Below are 18,919 nucleotides of genomic sequence, written 5' to 3'. Positions count from 1 at the left end.
GCATNTTAACATCAGAATGCCGGGAGCATGCAGGAGCAGCGACCGAAGCTAAAATGTGCGCTAATGCTTCACATTTGCCCACAAAGATTTCAGCAAAACACCGCAGTGAAGTTAGTTTTAAGTTGGATGCTGGATATTCGCGCTCCGCGGAGTTGGCGGTGTCAGGCTCAAGGCTGACCCGAAACAGGAGCGCTAATGTCGGCCAGCCGTTCTCTGCCGGCCCCTTCTCTCACGCGCGGCGGTTCACTTAAGGACGGCTAAGTCAGCCGTCCTTAAGTGAATTTGTCGCTCCAATGTGAAGCATTAGCATCATCAAGCATCTAACCAATAGGCTGACAGTGTAGCCTGATGGCCCCGCCCCTCATTAACATATTAAATCAGGGACGAAGAATTGGAAAAGTGTATGTGATAAATAAGAAAATAAGGAAATACTAAATGAATAAGAGGAATTGGAAAATGGGAAGATAATCAATTTTTCAATAAAAGGGTAAATGAAAAATAGGAAAAGTAAAATTGGGAAAATGAATAAAGGGGTTAATGAAAAATGGATTAATGAAAAATAGGAAAAGTTTAATTGGGAAAATGAATAAAGGGGTTAATGAAAATTGGATTAATGAAAAATAGGAAAAGTTAAATTGGAAAAATGAATAAAGGGGTTAATGAAAAATAGATTATTGAAAAATAGGAAAAGTACAATTGGGAAAATTAATAAAGGGATAAATGAAAATAAATAAATGTTTTTTTTATTCTTTTTTTTATTTATTTTACTCCTTTATTTAGTTATTTTACCCATTTTTTAATTTATTTCATTTTGGCCGAAATGGCTCTCCATAGTTTTTAACAGCTTTACAATACAAATAAAGGACAACAAAAGCAGAATTATATTCTGCTGTATCAATGATGAAAAAAAGATGCATTTAATGCATTTTACTACATATAAAACTGTACAACAAGATTGATTCCATAACATGAAATGACAACCTCAGTTAGTAACAAATGTTTTGTCTTTTTTCAGATAAAACCCTCAACCTTTGTCCAAAAAAAGGTTAGAAACAAAAACAACTGCACTTCTATTCTGTAGCTGAAGACGTTTCACTTCTCAATTTCCCAACTGAGAAAGCTCCTCTTATGAGAAGCAAAACATCTTCAGCTACAGTCTAGTTGTTTTTGTTTAAAATCTTTTTTTTTAATTTACCATGTCCTGGATGACTGAGAATCTTCACCAGCTTATCTTCAACCTTTGACAACTCGTCTACATTCAGGCATCAGGTTCAGAGATCTAATTTACAACAAAAAAATGTGTCAACACCATCAGACTCACATGCTTACATCTAGATCTGTCTATATGTCTGTAGACATTTTAAAAGTTGATATTATAAATTGATATTAGAGTAGTATATCAATTTTCTTACAATAAAAAATAAACAACTTTATGTATTTATGTCACAGCTTTAATAGGTTATTTTATATTTCTGTATTTAACTTTTTCATTTAGTCAATTGTCATACCCAGTTTAACCTGTTTGGGATCCCAGGGGGCTTTTAGGAGTCTATGTGTTCCTGGATCACAGGGACCCCTTCAGAGCTGTGGTCATTTATAGTCCTTAAAAATACATTTATCATGTCTTTTTGAATTTCTGCCTTGAGGAGACACTTCTTCGTAGGAACTACTGAGTGAGGTGTGATTGGTCTTTACATAAATGTACATGACTGGCTCAGGACGTTAAATGTTCTTCTAGCAATCACACATTAAAACTGCATTCACGCTGCTAAAATAGATGCTTCTTAACTGTCACCATTGCCTGCTATGCTTCTTTGAACATGTACAGCATAAAGTAGACTGATCTGTAGTCTCTGCTCTTATAACTCCTTCTTTGTGTAGCAGTCTTTTAAACTCTGCTGAAAATTTAAACCATAGACCAACAACAACCAGCTCCAACCACGAAGATCTTTACTGCTGTTGATGGTCAATGTCACATGCATAAGTGACATGGCTGCTCCGACTGAGAGTTGGGCAATGAAAGTGTTCCTCTGGCAGTGCGAAAGCTAACACACCGGTCTTTATCCATAGTGGCCCTAACAGTCCTTATAACCCTCAGAGAGAGAATGTTACCAGACAAAAAAACGGTACCCGGAGAAAACCACTTCATGCATGAGAAAAACAAATTCCACACATAAAGATCCCGGCTGAGAACTGAACCAGAGAGCTTCTTGATATCAGGCAACAGTGTTGACCACCACACCACAGTGCAGCGTCTTCATTTACTTTAAAATATGACAATAACAAAATGTTAGTAACACAACGAATGAAATGCTACGCTCACTATCTATGATTTGCATCAGCACATTTTCTGTCCCAGGTTACTTGAAGCAAACTCTGAGATGAGCAGAAGTGACAGATTTCCAAAGCTGAACATCTGAAATGGTCCCGCTAAACGGAGACTGATTTGTCACACGGCAGCACCTTTTTGACGCCAACTTTCTTTGCACAGTCGTTCTGCAGAAACAAAATAGAAACGTGGAGTAATTTGTCTCAGATATCAACGATTTCATTCCCTGAAGCGACAAATACAGAATTCAAAGCATTCAAGCATATGCCGATTTTATCACTGAAAATCAATCTTTTTGTGTAATTTGATGACAAAATATTAAAAATTTTTAGCATTATTTGTCAGCATGTAATTCCAGCAAATATTTTACCAATACACCAGCTCAGATAAAGCGCTTTTGGACCAACCGGATCTAATGGCTCTCTGAGGACTGTTCACACAAACTTTACCTTTTTAGACAATACTTTTTTGCATACAAAAGTAATAAAGCAATGTTATGCAAAAATATAAAAATGTAATAAGAAGTGAAAAACTAAAATACCCCAACTGTCTCCTAATTCCTTCACAGCATCACTTAATAGTGTTGTTGCTACAATACTCTGAAGTGTCAGAATTGTACAATTTTTAATCCTTACAATGTACTTGACGACATTGATGTGATACGGTATTCCACCCATCTCTTCACACTTCTTTATGTTGATCCTCTCTGGATCTCCAGCAGCCAAAACAGGAGAGTTGGGATCAGCCTGCAGCACAACAGGAACAACGGTAAAAACTTGAATGGAAAAGGCATACGTCTGCATATAAAATCCCTTTTCTGGCCACTAAACTGCAGGTTGGAGATTTAAGAGTCAGTGCAAATGAGTTGTTTAAAGGCGTGTGGGGAAAAGGTCTACACATTTTAAAAGTTACAATCATCAAATTCAGCCCAGGACAAAAAAAACTGATGACAAAATATTTTCTAACAATGAATTTAGAAGTTAATTTCTTTTCTTGTTCTTGTACATTGCTGTCAACTTGACTTTTTTGTCGTTGTTTCCATGACATTTAAAGCTTGTCTTTTGTTTGAAGGCAAATTTTTATCTCTATACTAAAATCTGGCGATCCTAAATGGCTTCAGTGCATTTTTGCAGAATGCATTGAATCCAGTTTGCCACGAATCACTAAATTATTCAGAAACTCTTAAAACCCTGTCACACTAATGCACATTATATGCACTGGTTAGATGGTCTGCCATGTTCTGTAATCAACTTAAACATCAACATTGTCTTGTTTAAAACTATTTTTTGTCTGCTTCCTATTTATTTAGGAGCTGAAAAACGTTTTTAAAAAATCTTTGTTTCAAAAGTGCTGATTCTTCCACCTCTGTGAAAGGCAGGTAGTCATGTGTTGCTTAGCCTGTGTGCCTAGCGACCTTAGCAAACACAGCAAAAAGTGAGTGTCATCTAACATGATCAGATTCTGCTGACCTGAGCTGCTGCATTTCCTGCCTAGGAAATTATTAGACAGCAGATTTGAAATAGCTAAGTGTTATGTTTTCTGGTTGAATCAATTTAAATTTTATATAAATATGTCCATCCATCCGTCCGTCTGCCCGTTTGTCCATCCCTCATCTGATGCTTGTTCAAAAGTCGGGTCGGGGGCAGCAGCTTAAGCAGGGAAGCTCAGACATCTCTCTCCACAGCCACCTCTTCCAGCTCTGCTGGGAGGATTCTGAGGTGTTCCCAGGTCAGCTGAGAGACATTGTCTCTCCAATGTTTCCTGGGTTTTCCCGTCTCCTCCCAGTTGAACATGCCCGTAACACCTGCCTAGGGAGGCGTCCATGGGGCATCTTTACCAGATGCCTGAACCACCTGAGCTGACCTTACTCTAAAGCTCTCCTCGATACTCAGTACAGAGTGCACAATACTGTGTCAATCTCACCCTCCATTCTTCTCTCACTTGTGAACAAAATCCTGACATACTTAAAGTCCTCCTCTTGAAATATTTTTAAATATGGCAAGAAGAAAAATCATTTTTTAGTAGAGCTTACTCACTGGGTCTTGGTGTCTCTGGATGGACAGCAGGTCTGACATCCTTTCATTGAATCCAGAAGCAAAGTTTTCTGGGTTGATTGCTACAAAACACTGACCCTGAAACCCAAAACAGGAGAAACGGAGAGAAACAAGAAGGCACAGAGAAAAGGCTACTTCCTGAGGCAGCCTATAAGTGCTTTAGCATCCAAAAGAATTTCCTCCATAAAAGCATTATCGGACAGCGAGTAACAAACATGATATGTCAAATTTAAAACAGGTGAGCAACAGCGGTAACTTGTCGCAAGAATTGTGAGATGGTAAAAATAAATAAAGTAGACTTGGAGATGTGGCTTATATAAAATTGGGAAAATGTGTTCTAAGAGTATCACGACAGGAAGAGGAATAAGTAAACTTAATCAAAAAGCATACCAGGTTGGCAACACGATCAGTCACTTTCCATGTACGGACATATTTGCTGTACTGGGCGCCAGCTAAGATACCACAGAAGACTTCCACCATCATTCCCAGACCGTAGCCTTTGTATCCTCCTGAAAACAAGAAACATGGAATTATAGACACAGCATGACAAGTGCCATAATTGAACTGACTGACAAAAGCTTTTCAAACACATCCATCATCCCAATCTGATAAGGGCTGATGTCAGTTCCTGCAGACTGTTCTGACTGACATTATTATTGGTAAAACAGAATTTTTTTTTACATTGTAAAGGTTGTGCTTCTGTTTAAATTCAAATGCAAACAATTACTTAAGAAATTTTAACACTATTTTCTATTTAGACAAGATCAATATTTCCCAAGTCAAGGTTGAAAGAAGTTCACAGCTCTGAGAAAGACGAAGTGGGCAAATTGTGCAATAATATTATTTTAAACCTAAAATTTTAACAAATTGTGGGATGTTATCATCTTCGCTGCATCAGATACATAAATAATCTATTTAAATCTCTGAACACATGTAAAAGGTGTAAACTGGAAAGCTAAATGCATGTTTTCAAAGCATATGGTGCCAACCAAGTTGTTTGTGCTTTAGACAGGATAATATCACATTTCCAAATGCAGATTCAATAAAGGTCTGGACAAATCAAACAAGAACAGGAAATATCTATCATTTTGAACTTACAAGAACTGCTTTTCTCATCTTTAAATTTGTAGAAATCGCTGTTAAATGAAAATTAATTCATGAAAATCTTATTGCCATCATATTCAAATTGGGAAAAAAAACTGATTCTTCCATTTTATTATTTAATGTCATTGTTTTTTTCTGTGTTTAACTTGCTGTATCCTGATTTTATTACAGATTTCCTAAGATTTATATACTATTTTACAAACAAGGCAGAAAGATTTTCTTGAACTTTCTTGAAGTTTAATGATATGTGCAAAAAAATGGATATAAAAAGGTCATGTAAAACGAGCAGGAAAGTCTGACCTGTGGCCTCGCTGCCTCCAACGGGCACCAGTCCTCCTCCTGACAGGACTCTCTTGGGGTCAGTTGTTAAATGTCCTTGAGGGTCACATCCCCAACCATCAGGAATAGTGTCGCCACGTCGCTCATTCAGTTCCACCTGTGTGCGTGATACAACCGGTATTTTTAGTCTATGCAGAATTTTCATTCAGCCGCACGTGATGTGTAGAAATTGAATTTTAAATTTTACCTTTCCAAGAGCTACTGCTGAGGTGGCAGTGTCCAGAACAAAGCTGTCTCCGTCCCTACCAGGAGCGGCCACACTCAAAGGGTTTGTGCCCAAAGTGCGCTTCAAACAGCAGGTTTACAATGTTAGGATGGTAAAAAAGCTTCTCATGACAAATAAAGCTCATTTGATAAAATATAGTAATTCAGGATACCAAAACAGGGAAGTAGCCGATTATTTGACCAAAAGCAATTGGTCTTTCAAGGAATTACAAATGTTTCCTCTAACTGTGTGTTTATCTGTGTTTTCACGGCTGCCTTATATTCTCCAAAGATTCAACTACTTTTGAGTGAGGGCCACAGGTACAGTTCAAACACAAAGCAGTAAAGTGCATCTCAGCTGCAGGTACGGCAAATATGGAAATGTGGCACTTTTTAACTGAGGTTTGGCGCTCTGATTTGTGTGATAAAACAAAACAGTTTTTAAAAACAATAATATAATGCTGTGAGATTCAGTTTTAGGTGCAGTATGAATGTTTACCTCTCTACCACGTGTTGGAACCACAAGAGGAGATGTGTTGGTAAAAGACATACCCTGGAGAGATTAAATAAAGATGATTAAAAAGATTTAAAAAATGTACTTCATTTGTTAACAAAAAGATTAAAAAACTTAAGGTACTAAATGTAAATGACAATGTCTGGTGAAATCTAAACTGAAACTAGAGCCTTAAAAAGCAGATGGTTTTACTCACAATCATGTTTTCCTTCAGTGCTTTCATTGCGTAGTGTCCAGCAATGCCAAAATGGTTGGAACCTAAGAGACCAAAATGACACAAACAATGCAACGGTTTGTAAAACAAAATGACATTCACTTATTTTTCATTTTAGTTTAATGCTTATCTGCCATGATGAGCTAATGTAATATTTGGTTTGTGAGCAAATGGTAACCTGATAATTCTGTTTAAATAAAGATCTAGTATTCTTTGAAGAAATGCAAGAGCCAGAGCTTTAAACAAAGATCATCTGATGTTGAGGTATACTGAGAGTATATTTTAAAAGTTACAACCATTTCGGTCAAACCTTGAAATGTTATACGTGTTCTCAAATCACATACAACACATGTGTTCTATATGTGCTCCATTAACCAGCCCGTGACGTCAGATCAAGGTTGTAAATTTGTATTATTAAAAAAAAAAGTTATAGTATTTTGTCTTCACATCTGTAAACTTGAAATTTGTATCTGTATATTCGTGAAGTTGTAACTTTTTAAACTGTATTCTTATAGAGAAAAATTACAACACAAGTGTTGTATGTGAATTACCTCATTCAGAAGTTTACAAATTTTTGCTATGCACAACTGTTGACTAATATGCACACATTTCTGCCTTTACATATATTTTTTTTCTGATAGCATCCTAACCCCATAGACATAAGACTCACCGTGTGCAACCACCCAGCCAATACCAGCCTCTTTGGCTTTTCTTATGGCCAAATTCATGCAGAAGTTTGCCACCACCGGACCCAGAAGGTTGTTCCCATCCACAAGCGCTGTAGCTGCATTTTCCCTATCCACCACCGGCTCACCATCGACTGCACAGATTCCTGTCTGAACGTCCTTTAGGTACATGTCTGCGAATAAAAGATGCAGGTTCAGACAGGACAAATGGCACACACATAAACGCGCCAGTAACAGTTTAGATTGAATCTGTCATTCTCAAACATTTGTGCCTTTACACATTCTGCACAATGAACGATTGGCATTTTAAAAGACTTAACGTTACTAAAACATTTCTTTGTGCAGAGAGGGATGCTAAACATGCAGATAAAGTGATAAACCTCCACATCCACTGACCCATCCTGTTGAGTCCATGGCTGTAGTGGCCCCTGCTGTCTGCTTCTACCAACACCTCAGCCAGGCTGCGAGCATGATGTGGTTTGGCCCCCACTGTTGTCATGCACCTCTCAATGAAGGCTTGCACCTCTAAATGGCTAATCAGACATCTGCAGAGAAAAGAACAAAACATACTATAAACATACAGAACTGTTTCGCCACACCTGCTGGGCACAAAGCCATCAGTTTTTATTGATTGATAGATTTTAGAAACACATCACATCTTATTGATAGTGTAATTTTCTAAAATACATTTTGTGCTCCTTTATTTTTCTCTTATCGTGTCTTTTAATGAATTCATTTGATTACAATTGTGTAAATAGCTCCACAAAACTGTGACTCAAGTGACTGAACCGTGTTAAGTTACATGTGCTGAGTTACCGATTTTACCGTCACATCAGTAGACCTGCCGTCACACTGATCTTCAGCTTACAGTTTGCTGTGTGACGTGGCTTCAGGTTTATTTGCACGTAGAGTGTAACTGATATCTGATCACTCCAGATGCATTTTACTGCCAAGTGTGAACACTCAAATATAAAGCTGTGTCAGCTGGAATGTATGTTAATGCCAGGCAACAACAACCGAAGGCTCTGGTGCTAAAGACACAATGTTCTACTTCCTATTTTTCTTAACAGTTTCCCCCTCTTTTCTTCTTTGTGGTATTTAGTGGTTAAAAACACAGAGGACAGCACGACTTTGAAATGCAGCACAACTGCATTCAGGCATGTGCTGCGGGGAACTTTGCCAAGGTAACATCTGGATATTTCTGCGAGTGGTTTGGTTGCAGAGTGATTTTTTTGACCTTAGAGCATATTTACACAGCCAGAGAGCCATTTTGGTTCCTCAGAGATTATTTTTGAAGAAAACTAGTTTGACCAGGAGCTCAAAGACAAACCAATGTTAAACAAAAATACTGTTTGATAAAAGACGAACGTGAGCCCTAACTACCCCAAAGAACTATAGACAGAGGCAGCTGTTTGCTTCAGTCAGAATCTAAAAAAGGGTACATTTGGGCTCTGAAATACAAGTCCTGTGTTGGGGAAAGGTGCTTGTTTGGTTTTTCTTCTCAACTCCGTTACTGAAAAAGTTCTGATGTTGTGTAAAATGTAAATAAAAACAGAATACAATGATCTGCTAATATCATAAACCCATGTTTTGTTCACAATATAACACAGTCAACATATCAAATATTCAAACTACAAAACTGTGCCATTCTTTGGAAAAAATAAGGTAATTCTTCCAACTTTTCTGGAACTGAGGTTGTAAAATGACAGAATTCAATCTCCAAAAGGTCTCATAAAATTAAAAACAACAATAACAAAAAGACAGAAAAACAAAAAGTACTTGACAAAGATTCTCTAGAATTGCTATTAACAACCCCAAATATGTTTATCTTTTCAGTCAGTCACTAAAAGAGAACAATATGTGTGTGATGACCGGCCTGATGCATAACCCTCCATGAATTACAGGTTTCCAGTGACAGAACAAACTGAATAAAGTCTAAAAGTTTACATACATGTTTTTTCCTTTAAAAATTTACTATACAGCTACATGTTTTAAGTATATTTTTAGTAGAACCTTTACATTTTAATGTAAATATCACATTTCATTGATATTTCTTCACATTATGCAAGCTTATGTCTGGATTCTCTAGTGTTAAATTTCCAGTTGTTGTCATCTTCAAGAACCAAAAACAAACCTCGGTCTTTTAATATGGTATGGTTCAATAAACAATAAGACAGACGAGTCCTTGATGGGATGACTTGAGTTGGGTGCAGGGGGTCAAACCAGAACAAAGCTGGAATTCAATCCAGAGTGGAGTTTATTAGGCATGGGGGGAAGGTGGTCAGAGTGTGACCACTATGGCCACTGCTCAAAAAGCTCCTACCGTTTAATAAAAAACAACCTCTCCCTTATGGAGCTCTGTGGAAAAGTTATGAACAAAAAATGTCATACTTATTATAGTTAATACTTTGAACAACCTCAGCTTGGAAAAATAAAGTTTAATTCTGACCAGACTGATGAGCTATGGGCTAGTTTAAGTAGGGCTAAAAGTAAAGTAGTCACTATGGTAAGCTGAAGTGAACTAGCCATTATTAGCTCATCAGTATGGTCAGAGTGGACTGTTAAGGTAAAATATAACATGTAATGATGTTTGATTCACTCATGGAACCTTTAACAATGTATTTATATGATTGTAAATGCTCATATAGACTTAGAGAGACATGCAGTCTGCGTTTCTCAGCACACGCCTGTTGGTCAAGGTCTTAGACAGCTTGTTGAAACTGGATTCTGCCTCAAAATGTAAACTTTCGAATCACCCAGCGGCTCAGATGCAAAGGGGAAGTCCCAGCATGCAGGCAAACTTTAACACGTCTAGCTGTTAGCTCGTCAGTCCAATCAGAATTTAACTATATTTCACCAAACTCAAGTGAACCGGTTCACTTGAGAGATGGACTCAGATTAACCCAAATTCATAAAGTGAACTGTATTTACCACTTCTAATTTGTACCCGTTTGCCTGCTTGTTAGAGACTTTATACCTGGAAAACTTGCAAGTGAGATATTTAATCAGCAGGGACTATAAATGAGTCTTTGCCTCATAGACGGTGGTGAAGTCTGCACTGACATGAGAGTCAAACTGAACAGGGATGATGTTAATGGTGGGAGGATGCTAATATAGTAGAGCATCACTTTGATCTTGTGAAGGTTTTGGTTAAAAATCCTATTTTAAAAAAATGTTCAAAAAGCAGTTTAAGTGAAACCTGTGAGTCCACAGTAATGGCCTCAAAACAGAGTCCTGTGATGCCTAATATTCATTTCTTTCAGACATTTTTTAAACATATTCAACTAACAAGCAAACACTACGATTCCCATCAGCTGAAAAACAAAGAAGAAAAACTTCAAGGAGTTGCATCCTGTACAACAATCATCATGCAGTGTTCTTTTTCTTTGTGCAACACACTGGCGGCAAAGTTCATGCTTTATCAGCCTCTTCCGGCTCCATCTATGTGCTTTGCTGCAAGTATCTGTTATAAGGGGCCTCGCCGATCTGCTGACTTTCATTTCATTGTTTCCCAATGCACAACCTTCCCCTCCTCTCGTCTGACCTCAGACAGTTGAGTAAGAGTCTGGCTCTGCTGAAGGTTTCCAAAAACAAATTCCCTCTGCTGTGCAACCAAGCTCAGTTCAATGGGGAATTGTTGGATGTAAACTTTGATCTTGCCTTAGAAGAAAAAAAAAATCCTTATGTGGTGATTTTTACATGATGAAATCAGATGAAAATGTCACTAAACTCAATAACAAGTAGCAAAGTCTACATGGGATAATATGTAATCAGACACCAGTAGGTGGAAACAGTATTACAGCGAAAAAAAGTTTTGGGTACATTATTATGAGACATTTTGTGGAGCTGCTGGAGCAACAACTGATCACATGTTTTTTTAGGCTTACAGTTGTTTTGCACTTTTATGAACTTTAAACAAAAACATCCTTAGCAGCTTCTTGTTAGGCTCATGCATACTTGAGAAGCAGGCTGACTCCTACCTCTGCATTGTGCCCTGCTCTGTGCTGAGCTGATCACTCCGGTGGCTTCTGCTGATAAAATGATCCAAGCTGCAGAGAAAAGCTCAGAGATGGCGGGAAATGCCCCAGAGTTTCCGATATGATGGGGCTTGCTTCTGTCTGGGTGGCCGCGTTTAAGAGGAGGATTTGTGTCTTTTGGGGGGCTCTTTCTGAATCTGAACCATCACTCAGACCCTGTCTGTTGTTTGGGTACGAGGCTCCAGTCCAGCTGATTTGCATATTTCCCGCCTCAGCATGACACATGGGAGGGACTGTGTTCATCATGGATCACATGTTCAGGCGGGTTTTAGAGCCCCCTGAACACAAGGGTGTTCAGGTTACAGCAGAAAGACCCGCCCAACCAGGACGAGGCTGAAGACATTACAAGGAAACTCCAAATAAAACAATGGGAATAAAATCTTATTAAATAGGAATCATTTTTAGCTAGTTACCAAACATGTCTAACCATAAAGCCGTTCTTTTCAAGTTAGTGTACCCAGTAATTGCTACAGTTTTTTATTTCAAATAAATAATGAAAAGAAGTTGTGTCCTCACAAACTAAAAGCATGCTTTTATTTTGAAAAATGATAGCACGGATACCAAAGTCCATCAAACACAGCCACTTATTGTGTGTGTGTGTGTGTGTGTGTGTGTGTGTGGGGGGGGGGTGCTCTGTTACAGAGAATATCTCATGAACCAGAGGATAAATAAAACTCTTAGAAAGTAATCATTGGATGTATCCCTACCACTTACTAACTTTTGAAGTTAACTCAATTCAAGATAGAGCTAATCTACATTAGTCAACATAAAAATTACTTTAATTTAGTCAATTCAACAGATACTGAGCAAAACTTTGATGTGGTAGTCGCTAAGAGTCATTCACAACACGTATTCTGAGCATAACATCTCACAGTATTGCATGAAGTTGTGCAAATTGTTATTTCAGCAACAAATTAAGAGGATCTTAGTTTAAAACTGGCATCAAAGGTGGCAAGGGATTTGCTTTCCTTCAAGGATTACTAAGTTAAAAAAAATAATAATAATGTTGCTTTTGTATTGTAATATTTAGCATTTCAAATTAGAGTCTAAAAACTCGTGGCTCTAATATTCAGAATAAAAAACAGTAAAATGCTTTAAAAATAATAATAAAAAAAAAACAAAATATATATAAACATTGACAGAAAACTGAAATACAAAATAACAAAGCAAACAGAAAACACATCTAAATGAGTAGCAAAAGTAAATTAAAACAAAAAAAAAAAAACACATTTGAGGAACAAAAGGACATTGCTGCTCTGTGTTGTCTGTGTTGGGTTTTTCTTTTTTTCTTCTTCATAAGTCATTTTTGTTTGATGACTTGCTGTGTTCTTTAATGAAAAATCTTTCCTTTTGGTGGAGATTTTACATTTAGTCCTGTGTTGTTTTGGGCCTCCTAGTGGAGTGGAAAACACCAGTGGTCCTGTGTGAGAATCAGCAGCTGTGTGCTCCTGAGATCTCTAAAAGGTCAGGCACTCAGTAAATAAAGGAAGAAAAGTGAACACAGTTCACCACACAGAAACCAGCCTCTGAATGTCCTGACACTTGATAAGAAGGTGGTGCACAGAAAAAATAAATATATTAAATAACAGTATCAACTCTCTTTTTGTCTTTATGACACAAAAAGAGGGAGGGGTGGGCAAGTCAACTTTATATTTAACATTCAGCTCAATATGCAGGTGCAATAAATAATCTGTAAAAGCTTTTTCTTGAGCTCTTGTTGGTTAAGGTAGTATTTCACTGAGCTGCAACTGTTGGAGACTAATTGGTGACTCAGATTTGCAAGAAAATAGGTGAATTTCCAGTTTTAGTCTTTCTGAATTCTGAGTTTTTGTTTCAAAGCAAACAGTGAGCTGTATGGCAGCAGTCAATATTTTTAAATCACACCTCATTTGCCTGTGCATATTATTTTGGTACACACCCCCTCCCACAAGGTACCCACCTTGGTCTGATTTGTACTCACATTTATGATGTCATCTACCCAGGTACACTTTTCAAACGAAGAAGGAAAATATTGACCTTTTTTTAAATAGTTATAATTTATCACAGACTTGGTGTGTAAACCTGGACATTTGGGGTTTGGGGGTTTCTGCCATCGGAGAGCTCCTGTGCACATGTCAAAATACAGCTCTGGCGCTCTAGAATTACAAAAACTAAGTGACTAGTTTTGGGAGGGAAATTGTTGCACAAATTTTCTGAACATGTTCAAAAGTCAAGTGACAAGACTGTGAGCCTCTGTGACTCACACAAGGAAACTGTGAACCCCTGCAAACCTTTCAAGACATTTTAGAGATTCGCTCATGAATTCTGTTCAGCAACTAAATGCCAACAGTCCAGTCGCAGCCCAGTGAGATACTGGCTTTGGACCCATTTCACCCAGAATGTGGACCCACACTGTGCTCTCCACCTATTATAATTTGTCTCGATCCAGCAAATGTGAAAATGTCAAGGCATTTATAATGCTGTTACGCTCTTAGTACTCACCAAATAGGATTTACCTACTATTTTGCATGTCCTCTCTTTATGCTCTATAGGCCAACAGCACCTCATAACGACACTGATGATCAAGGCAAGTCCCTGGCCTGACTCTCTTAGACCTTGTTAAGTTTGACCTTCAGATCTCAGTCAGGCCTTTTCTATGCAGCGTTTAAAAGACCTCCCAGTGTATGTGGGTTTTTCTAGGTATCTGGTTTTCTCCCACAATCCCAAAACATGCATGTCGGGTTAATTGAAGATTCTAATTTAACCCAGAGATGTGTATGGTTGTTCATTGGCAAACCTGTCTATAATGTACCTCGCCTCTGGCCTGTTTGCAGCTGGAGACAGGTACCAGTTGCCTGCAATCCTGAACATATATAAAAAATCAATGGATTAAATCGCAAGCAATGTTTGCTGTACCTTATTGACACAAATGCAAAATAAACAAGAAACACATGTATATGTTCTTCCTGCCCATCTCCCTGTTGCTTCCATAGATTTCTGTTGAAGCAAGCGACTCCTAAAACAAGCTGGAGGAAGTTTACACCCATTTCTACTGTAGCACCAACTCCTATCCTATAATTTTCCTCAGACATCTGTAAGCATTTCTCGCCGACCACTGAGGAAAATAGAAAGTTGGAAGCTTGGGGCTGTGATTTGGGCGGATATAAATAAGGCTGCGAGCGAAGAAGAAGAAGAGGCTACTAATATGATGGTAGTTCAGAGGGTGGTAGGCTGAGGAGGGTGCAACTCTTAAATGATCAAAAATAAGCTGCATTGTCATGAGGAGGTGATGTCTAAAATCCTAAACAGCTATTAATGGATGTATTGAGATAAATTTTAAGCTATTTATTAAAGTTTGTAATTATTACTCTTTTGTCACTTTACACTAAATAAACTGCATCTGTTAAAACAAATTATGTGTGCACTTTACATAGAAAAAATGGTTCCGTTAATTGAATTCACTTAGTAAAATTAAGGACTGGTGTAGATCTTTTGAATCATACCGAAAACCTTGTTCTGCAAAAAAAAGAAGAAAAAAAAAGTTGCACAGAATGATTTAAAACATGTCATACGGCTTTAAAAAAAACTTTTAAAAAGTACATGCTGGCAACTCTTTTCCAAACTTGTCATTCGACAGGTACAAACTTGATGGACTGAGAGCAGATGGAGTGGATTCAGGCCATGTTGCTCCACATTTGCAGCCTGACTCTTCTGTAGTGGGCAGCACCGCCTCACTTTTGTAGACCACATTTACACAGTTTCCCAAAACTGGATATTCTGTATATAGCTGTCAGAGCACTGAGCTCACAGCTGGCATTGAAACAACCATGTCCTGTTGGCTCCATCAGACCCACCACAGAGTCAGAACCTATAAAGCCCAAAGTAAACACTTTAATGCTGGATGCAGGTGGAGGAGCAGAACTGCAGGAGTCATATGGACAAAGACACCCTCACCCCAGCCAAGAGGAGCTTCAAAATAACCCATGAGTGATGGATTTTTTTTATTAAAGTAAGCTAAATCACTTTGTAAGGAAGACAATTAAGGCTTATTTTCAGTGATATACTGTAACAATAGTGTCAAGTTTATTTAGTTCATATGTTAGCAATAACATAAAGTCAAGTCAAAACGGTTAAAACAAAATAGAAATAAAAATACACTGATAAAGAAAAATATGAATGAAAGTTGCAACAGCAATGTTTAAAATCTACAAAAGGACAAAAAGAAATAAACTGTTCTTATAAAGTGGCTTCTTATCAATGTGGTCTTCAGATTTGTGGCTCTCAGTTCTCCATTCTTTCTGTTTCCACCTGGCTAAAGATACTTTGAGTAAATATAAATACAATAAATAATAAAAATAAAAGTGTTACAGAGAAGCTGCTCACTTGTTTGGCCTAAAGATATAGCCGTTATCATTTCTGTTTATACTTATATTTTTTCTTTCAGAGTAATTGAACATTTGGTTAACTTCACATTTGAACTGATCATATTCCACTAATGCTAAGCATCACAACAAACATTTTTATTTATTTTTCTAAGAGATAGTTCTGTGGAAAGGTTATGAACACTTAATATCTTACTTCCTGAAGACAGCTCTTTGAACAAACTCAGATTGGAAAAATAAAGTTTAATTCTGACTGAAGTGACGAACAAACAATTAACCCAAATGGACCCACTTCCAAAGCAAATTTTAAGTAAAAAAGACAAAGCTCCAGTCTTCGAGATTTTATTGTTGAGTTATGTAATTGCTATTTTACACCACCATCAGTTTCCTGTTTCATGGTTAAATATTGCAATATTTGTGTTGGATTACTAAAGCTAACTACTGCTGCCGCTATTTTGTGCTTGCAGTTAACCATAGAATCAGTAAATAATGTAATGTGATTTCACAGCAGTGTAAAAGTTTATAAATTATTGTTTGCATGAAAAACCATGGAATTTAGGAGAATGGAGTTGGTTTAAGATGGCAGCAATCTATGGTTTGAGCTGCATTTGGACTAGCAGTTAGCTGTTACCTCATCAAACGTGTTGGACTTAAACTGAGGTCAATAAAAGAAGTAAGATGTTATTTGTTTACAACTTAAGGGCTAAATTTCATGCCTACATTTTTACTCATCAGCATTCCATATAGGTAAACATTTTTAGGGTTCATTGTTTCTTGAAGTTTTTCAACAGGAATAAAATGGACCTCCCTCATTGTTAGTAAAATTTGTATCACCTGTCCGTTTTCCTGCAACTAAAGCCAGAGATTCTGTTTGGCAAAAAAGTCTGTAATGCTGCTTTTAATAAAACAAAATAAATGTTTGTTATTGGTTTTAACACCAGAAAAACCTGCTGAATTTGCCCATGAGTTCTGTATGTCTCTAGTTTTTGGCAGTGCTTCTCTAAGAGGACATTCTTGAAATGCACAAACCAAACCTTTTTATTTAATCAATTAGGATTTTTGACACTGAGCAGAGTTTGGTGTAATTCAACCCAGCACAAGTTTTTACTCTAATTTTTAATAAATACTTGCTAAAATACTAAGAAGCTATCATGTTTGCCATCATCTTGTAAAGGAAAAAAAGAAAAAAAAAAGCCTCCTGGCTGTGAGTGTGAATAGGTTAAATTTGAAATGTATTTTTTCCCCCTTCCATTTTTTGCCTTCATTTACCAGCTAAACAGGTTCATGAAGTTTTGAAACCCGTCTTCTCCTAAGAAGTCAAAGGAGCCCTGGGAAGAGCCGAGGTGGACGAGTAGGAGGACGAGCAGGGCGATGACCAGGAGAGGAATCAACAGGTTCCAGCCGGCTGCCAGGATGTTGTACCATTTGGCCTTGTCTGAGCACTCCTGTGCCAGCTGCAGGTTGCCGAGAGTCTTCTGATCCCTAGCCTACAAAAACACATACCCACAGGGAAATTATGAGATGCAAACAGAAAAGAAATATGAAAATAAAGAATTACTTGACTTTGTAAATGTTTCATGACAGTTTAAGACATTAGCGCTTTACAGCGTGAAGAAGAGAGATCCCAGCAGAAAGAGAGGAAGATGATCTTTAATTTAACTTTACAATGTAGCTTGTCCAAGTTATAACTCAAGCTTCACCAGTGCCAGAGTTATATGAATCCTTACTAAATGTATCTGTGCTGCTTTTCTGAATCTTTCTCGAGCACTCTCTAATTTCTTGAGTGTACTTGCCCATTAAGAAGCTGCCAATTACGCTGTTTTTAACTCCCCACAGAGCGAGTCACTGTCTTTAATTTGAGTGCTGAGCCAATGGTGGGCCTGTGATTCGGTGCCTATGCAGGCACTAAAAGAAAAAAACGAAGTGAAATAATAGGTGTATACACCCTTTTGTGGTGAACCTTTTAGGAACAGTTTTATTCAGGTAGTCATACAGTGCTCGAGCTCTGCTTTGTGCTCGGTGTTTTCAGTTTTTGGGTTGCTTTTTGTCAGTAAATCTTTAGTCTCTCTGCAGCACCATTCCTGTGGTGTAGGACATGCCAAGTTTACAGCATCTGTGCCCTCTGATTGAAGACAATAACAATTCTCTCAAGGTTTCCAAATGTTTTGGATTACATTCTGAGAAATTAGAAGAATTTATTTTGATGAATTAGCTTGTTGCTCAAGTTTGACAAAGAACTAATGGCATCATCTTGCTTGAATATAATGTTTTGTACCACCATTTACTCATGTTTTCTCAAAGTGGCATTTGCAGCATTGTACCATTTGCTTTAAATGCTGTCTTTACCAACTCATTTATCCTCTAATACATTTAGCTTGTATTACAATAAGTGCAATTATAGCATTGTTTTGTTCTGTATTTTATATTGTAAAATTGTTTCATCTTCCAATGAAGCTTACCTCCCTGACTCTACTTTTGTTATGTCCTAAATCCCTTGCAGCTACAAAAGGTTTGATTAGTAAGTCTTTTTGGTTTGGACTCACAAATACAAAAAAAGACTACTTGATATGAGTTTTAAAAGTTATCCATAAACAGTGTTAAATAAAGACATAACTCCAATTGGTGAAGCTTAATTTGTTCATAAAGTTGTCTGGATTCTTCTGTATACTTGATGCGTCAAACGCTTTATAATTAGAGTCAAAGCGAAAACCGTCAAGTACATTTTTTTCTAACAACTGAAAAGCATATTAGCTCACCTTGATAGAGTAGATGAGTGCCATGAAACCCAGGCAGCAGAAGTTAACGTAAAAGGTGTTGCACAATGACCAGACCAGATAGTCCCGGGGAGAATTCTTTCCTGTGTTGCCCATGTTCACCACCGTGGCTCCGGCTGGCTTGCGGGCAGACTTGCAGTTGGTGAGTGGGGTGCAGTCAGAAGGGAAGTTGTACGAATGGTTATCCATGGTGATCGGTATGAAGAAAGATCTCTAGTTGTGAGAGATTTTAAGGATGAGCCTTCAAGATGTTTGGTCTGCCTTTGGAAAGTGATGCCCCCCTGTGTGTGAGGGTTTTAAAGT

At 37.6% G+C, this 18,919-nt stretch overlaps 2 protein-coding genes across 2 annotated transcripts; both read right to left on the bottom strand.

The window, feature by feature from the left end:
- Positions 1-896: 896 nt before the first annotated feature.
- LOC108246972 (uncharacterized oxidoreductase YjmC-like) lies at positions 897-11,678 on the bottom strand. Its single transcript, XM_017434780.3, has 11 exons — positions 11,425-11,678; positions 7,841-7,989; positions 7,429-7,617; positions 6,741-6,802; positions 6,530-6,583; positions 6,014-6,112; positions 5,788-5,923; positions 4,774-4,892; positions 4,366-4,461; positions 2,965-3,075; positions 897-2,496 (listed from the first exon to the last, which is right to left on the bottom strand). Exons 1-11 carry the CDS (start codon positions 11,430-11,432, stop codon positions 2,431-2,433), a joined length of 1,089 nt encoding a protein of 362 aa, XP_017290269.1. The 5' UTR covers positions 11,433-11,678; the 3' UTR covers positions 897-2,430.
- A 3,770-nt stretch (positions 11,679-15,448) lies between these two features.
- Positions 15,449-18,919, bottom strand: LOC108246977 (interferon-induced transmembrane protein 5). Its single transcript, XM_017434787.3, has 2 exons — positions 18,599-18,919; positions 15,449-17,329 (listed from the first exon to the last, which is right to left on the bottom strand). Exons 1-2 carry the CDS (start codon positions 18,803-18,805, stop codon positions 17,108-17,110), a joined length of 429 nt encoding a protein of 142 aa, XP_017290276.1. The 5' UTR covers positions 18,806-18,919; the 3' UTR covers positions 15,449-17,107.

This window comes from Kryptolebias marmoratus, linkage group LG11 (genome assembly GCF_001649575.2).
Source record: "Kryptolebias marmoratus isolate JLee-2015 linkage group LG11, ASM164957v2, whole genome shotgun sequence".
Lineage (NCBI taxonomy): Eukaryota > Metazoa > Chordata > Actinopteri > Cyprinodontiformes > Rivulidae > Kryptolebias > Kryptolebias marmoratus.
Note: the sequence above shows the minus strand (reverse complement) of the source record. Positions and strands in the feature narration are given on the sequence as shown.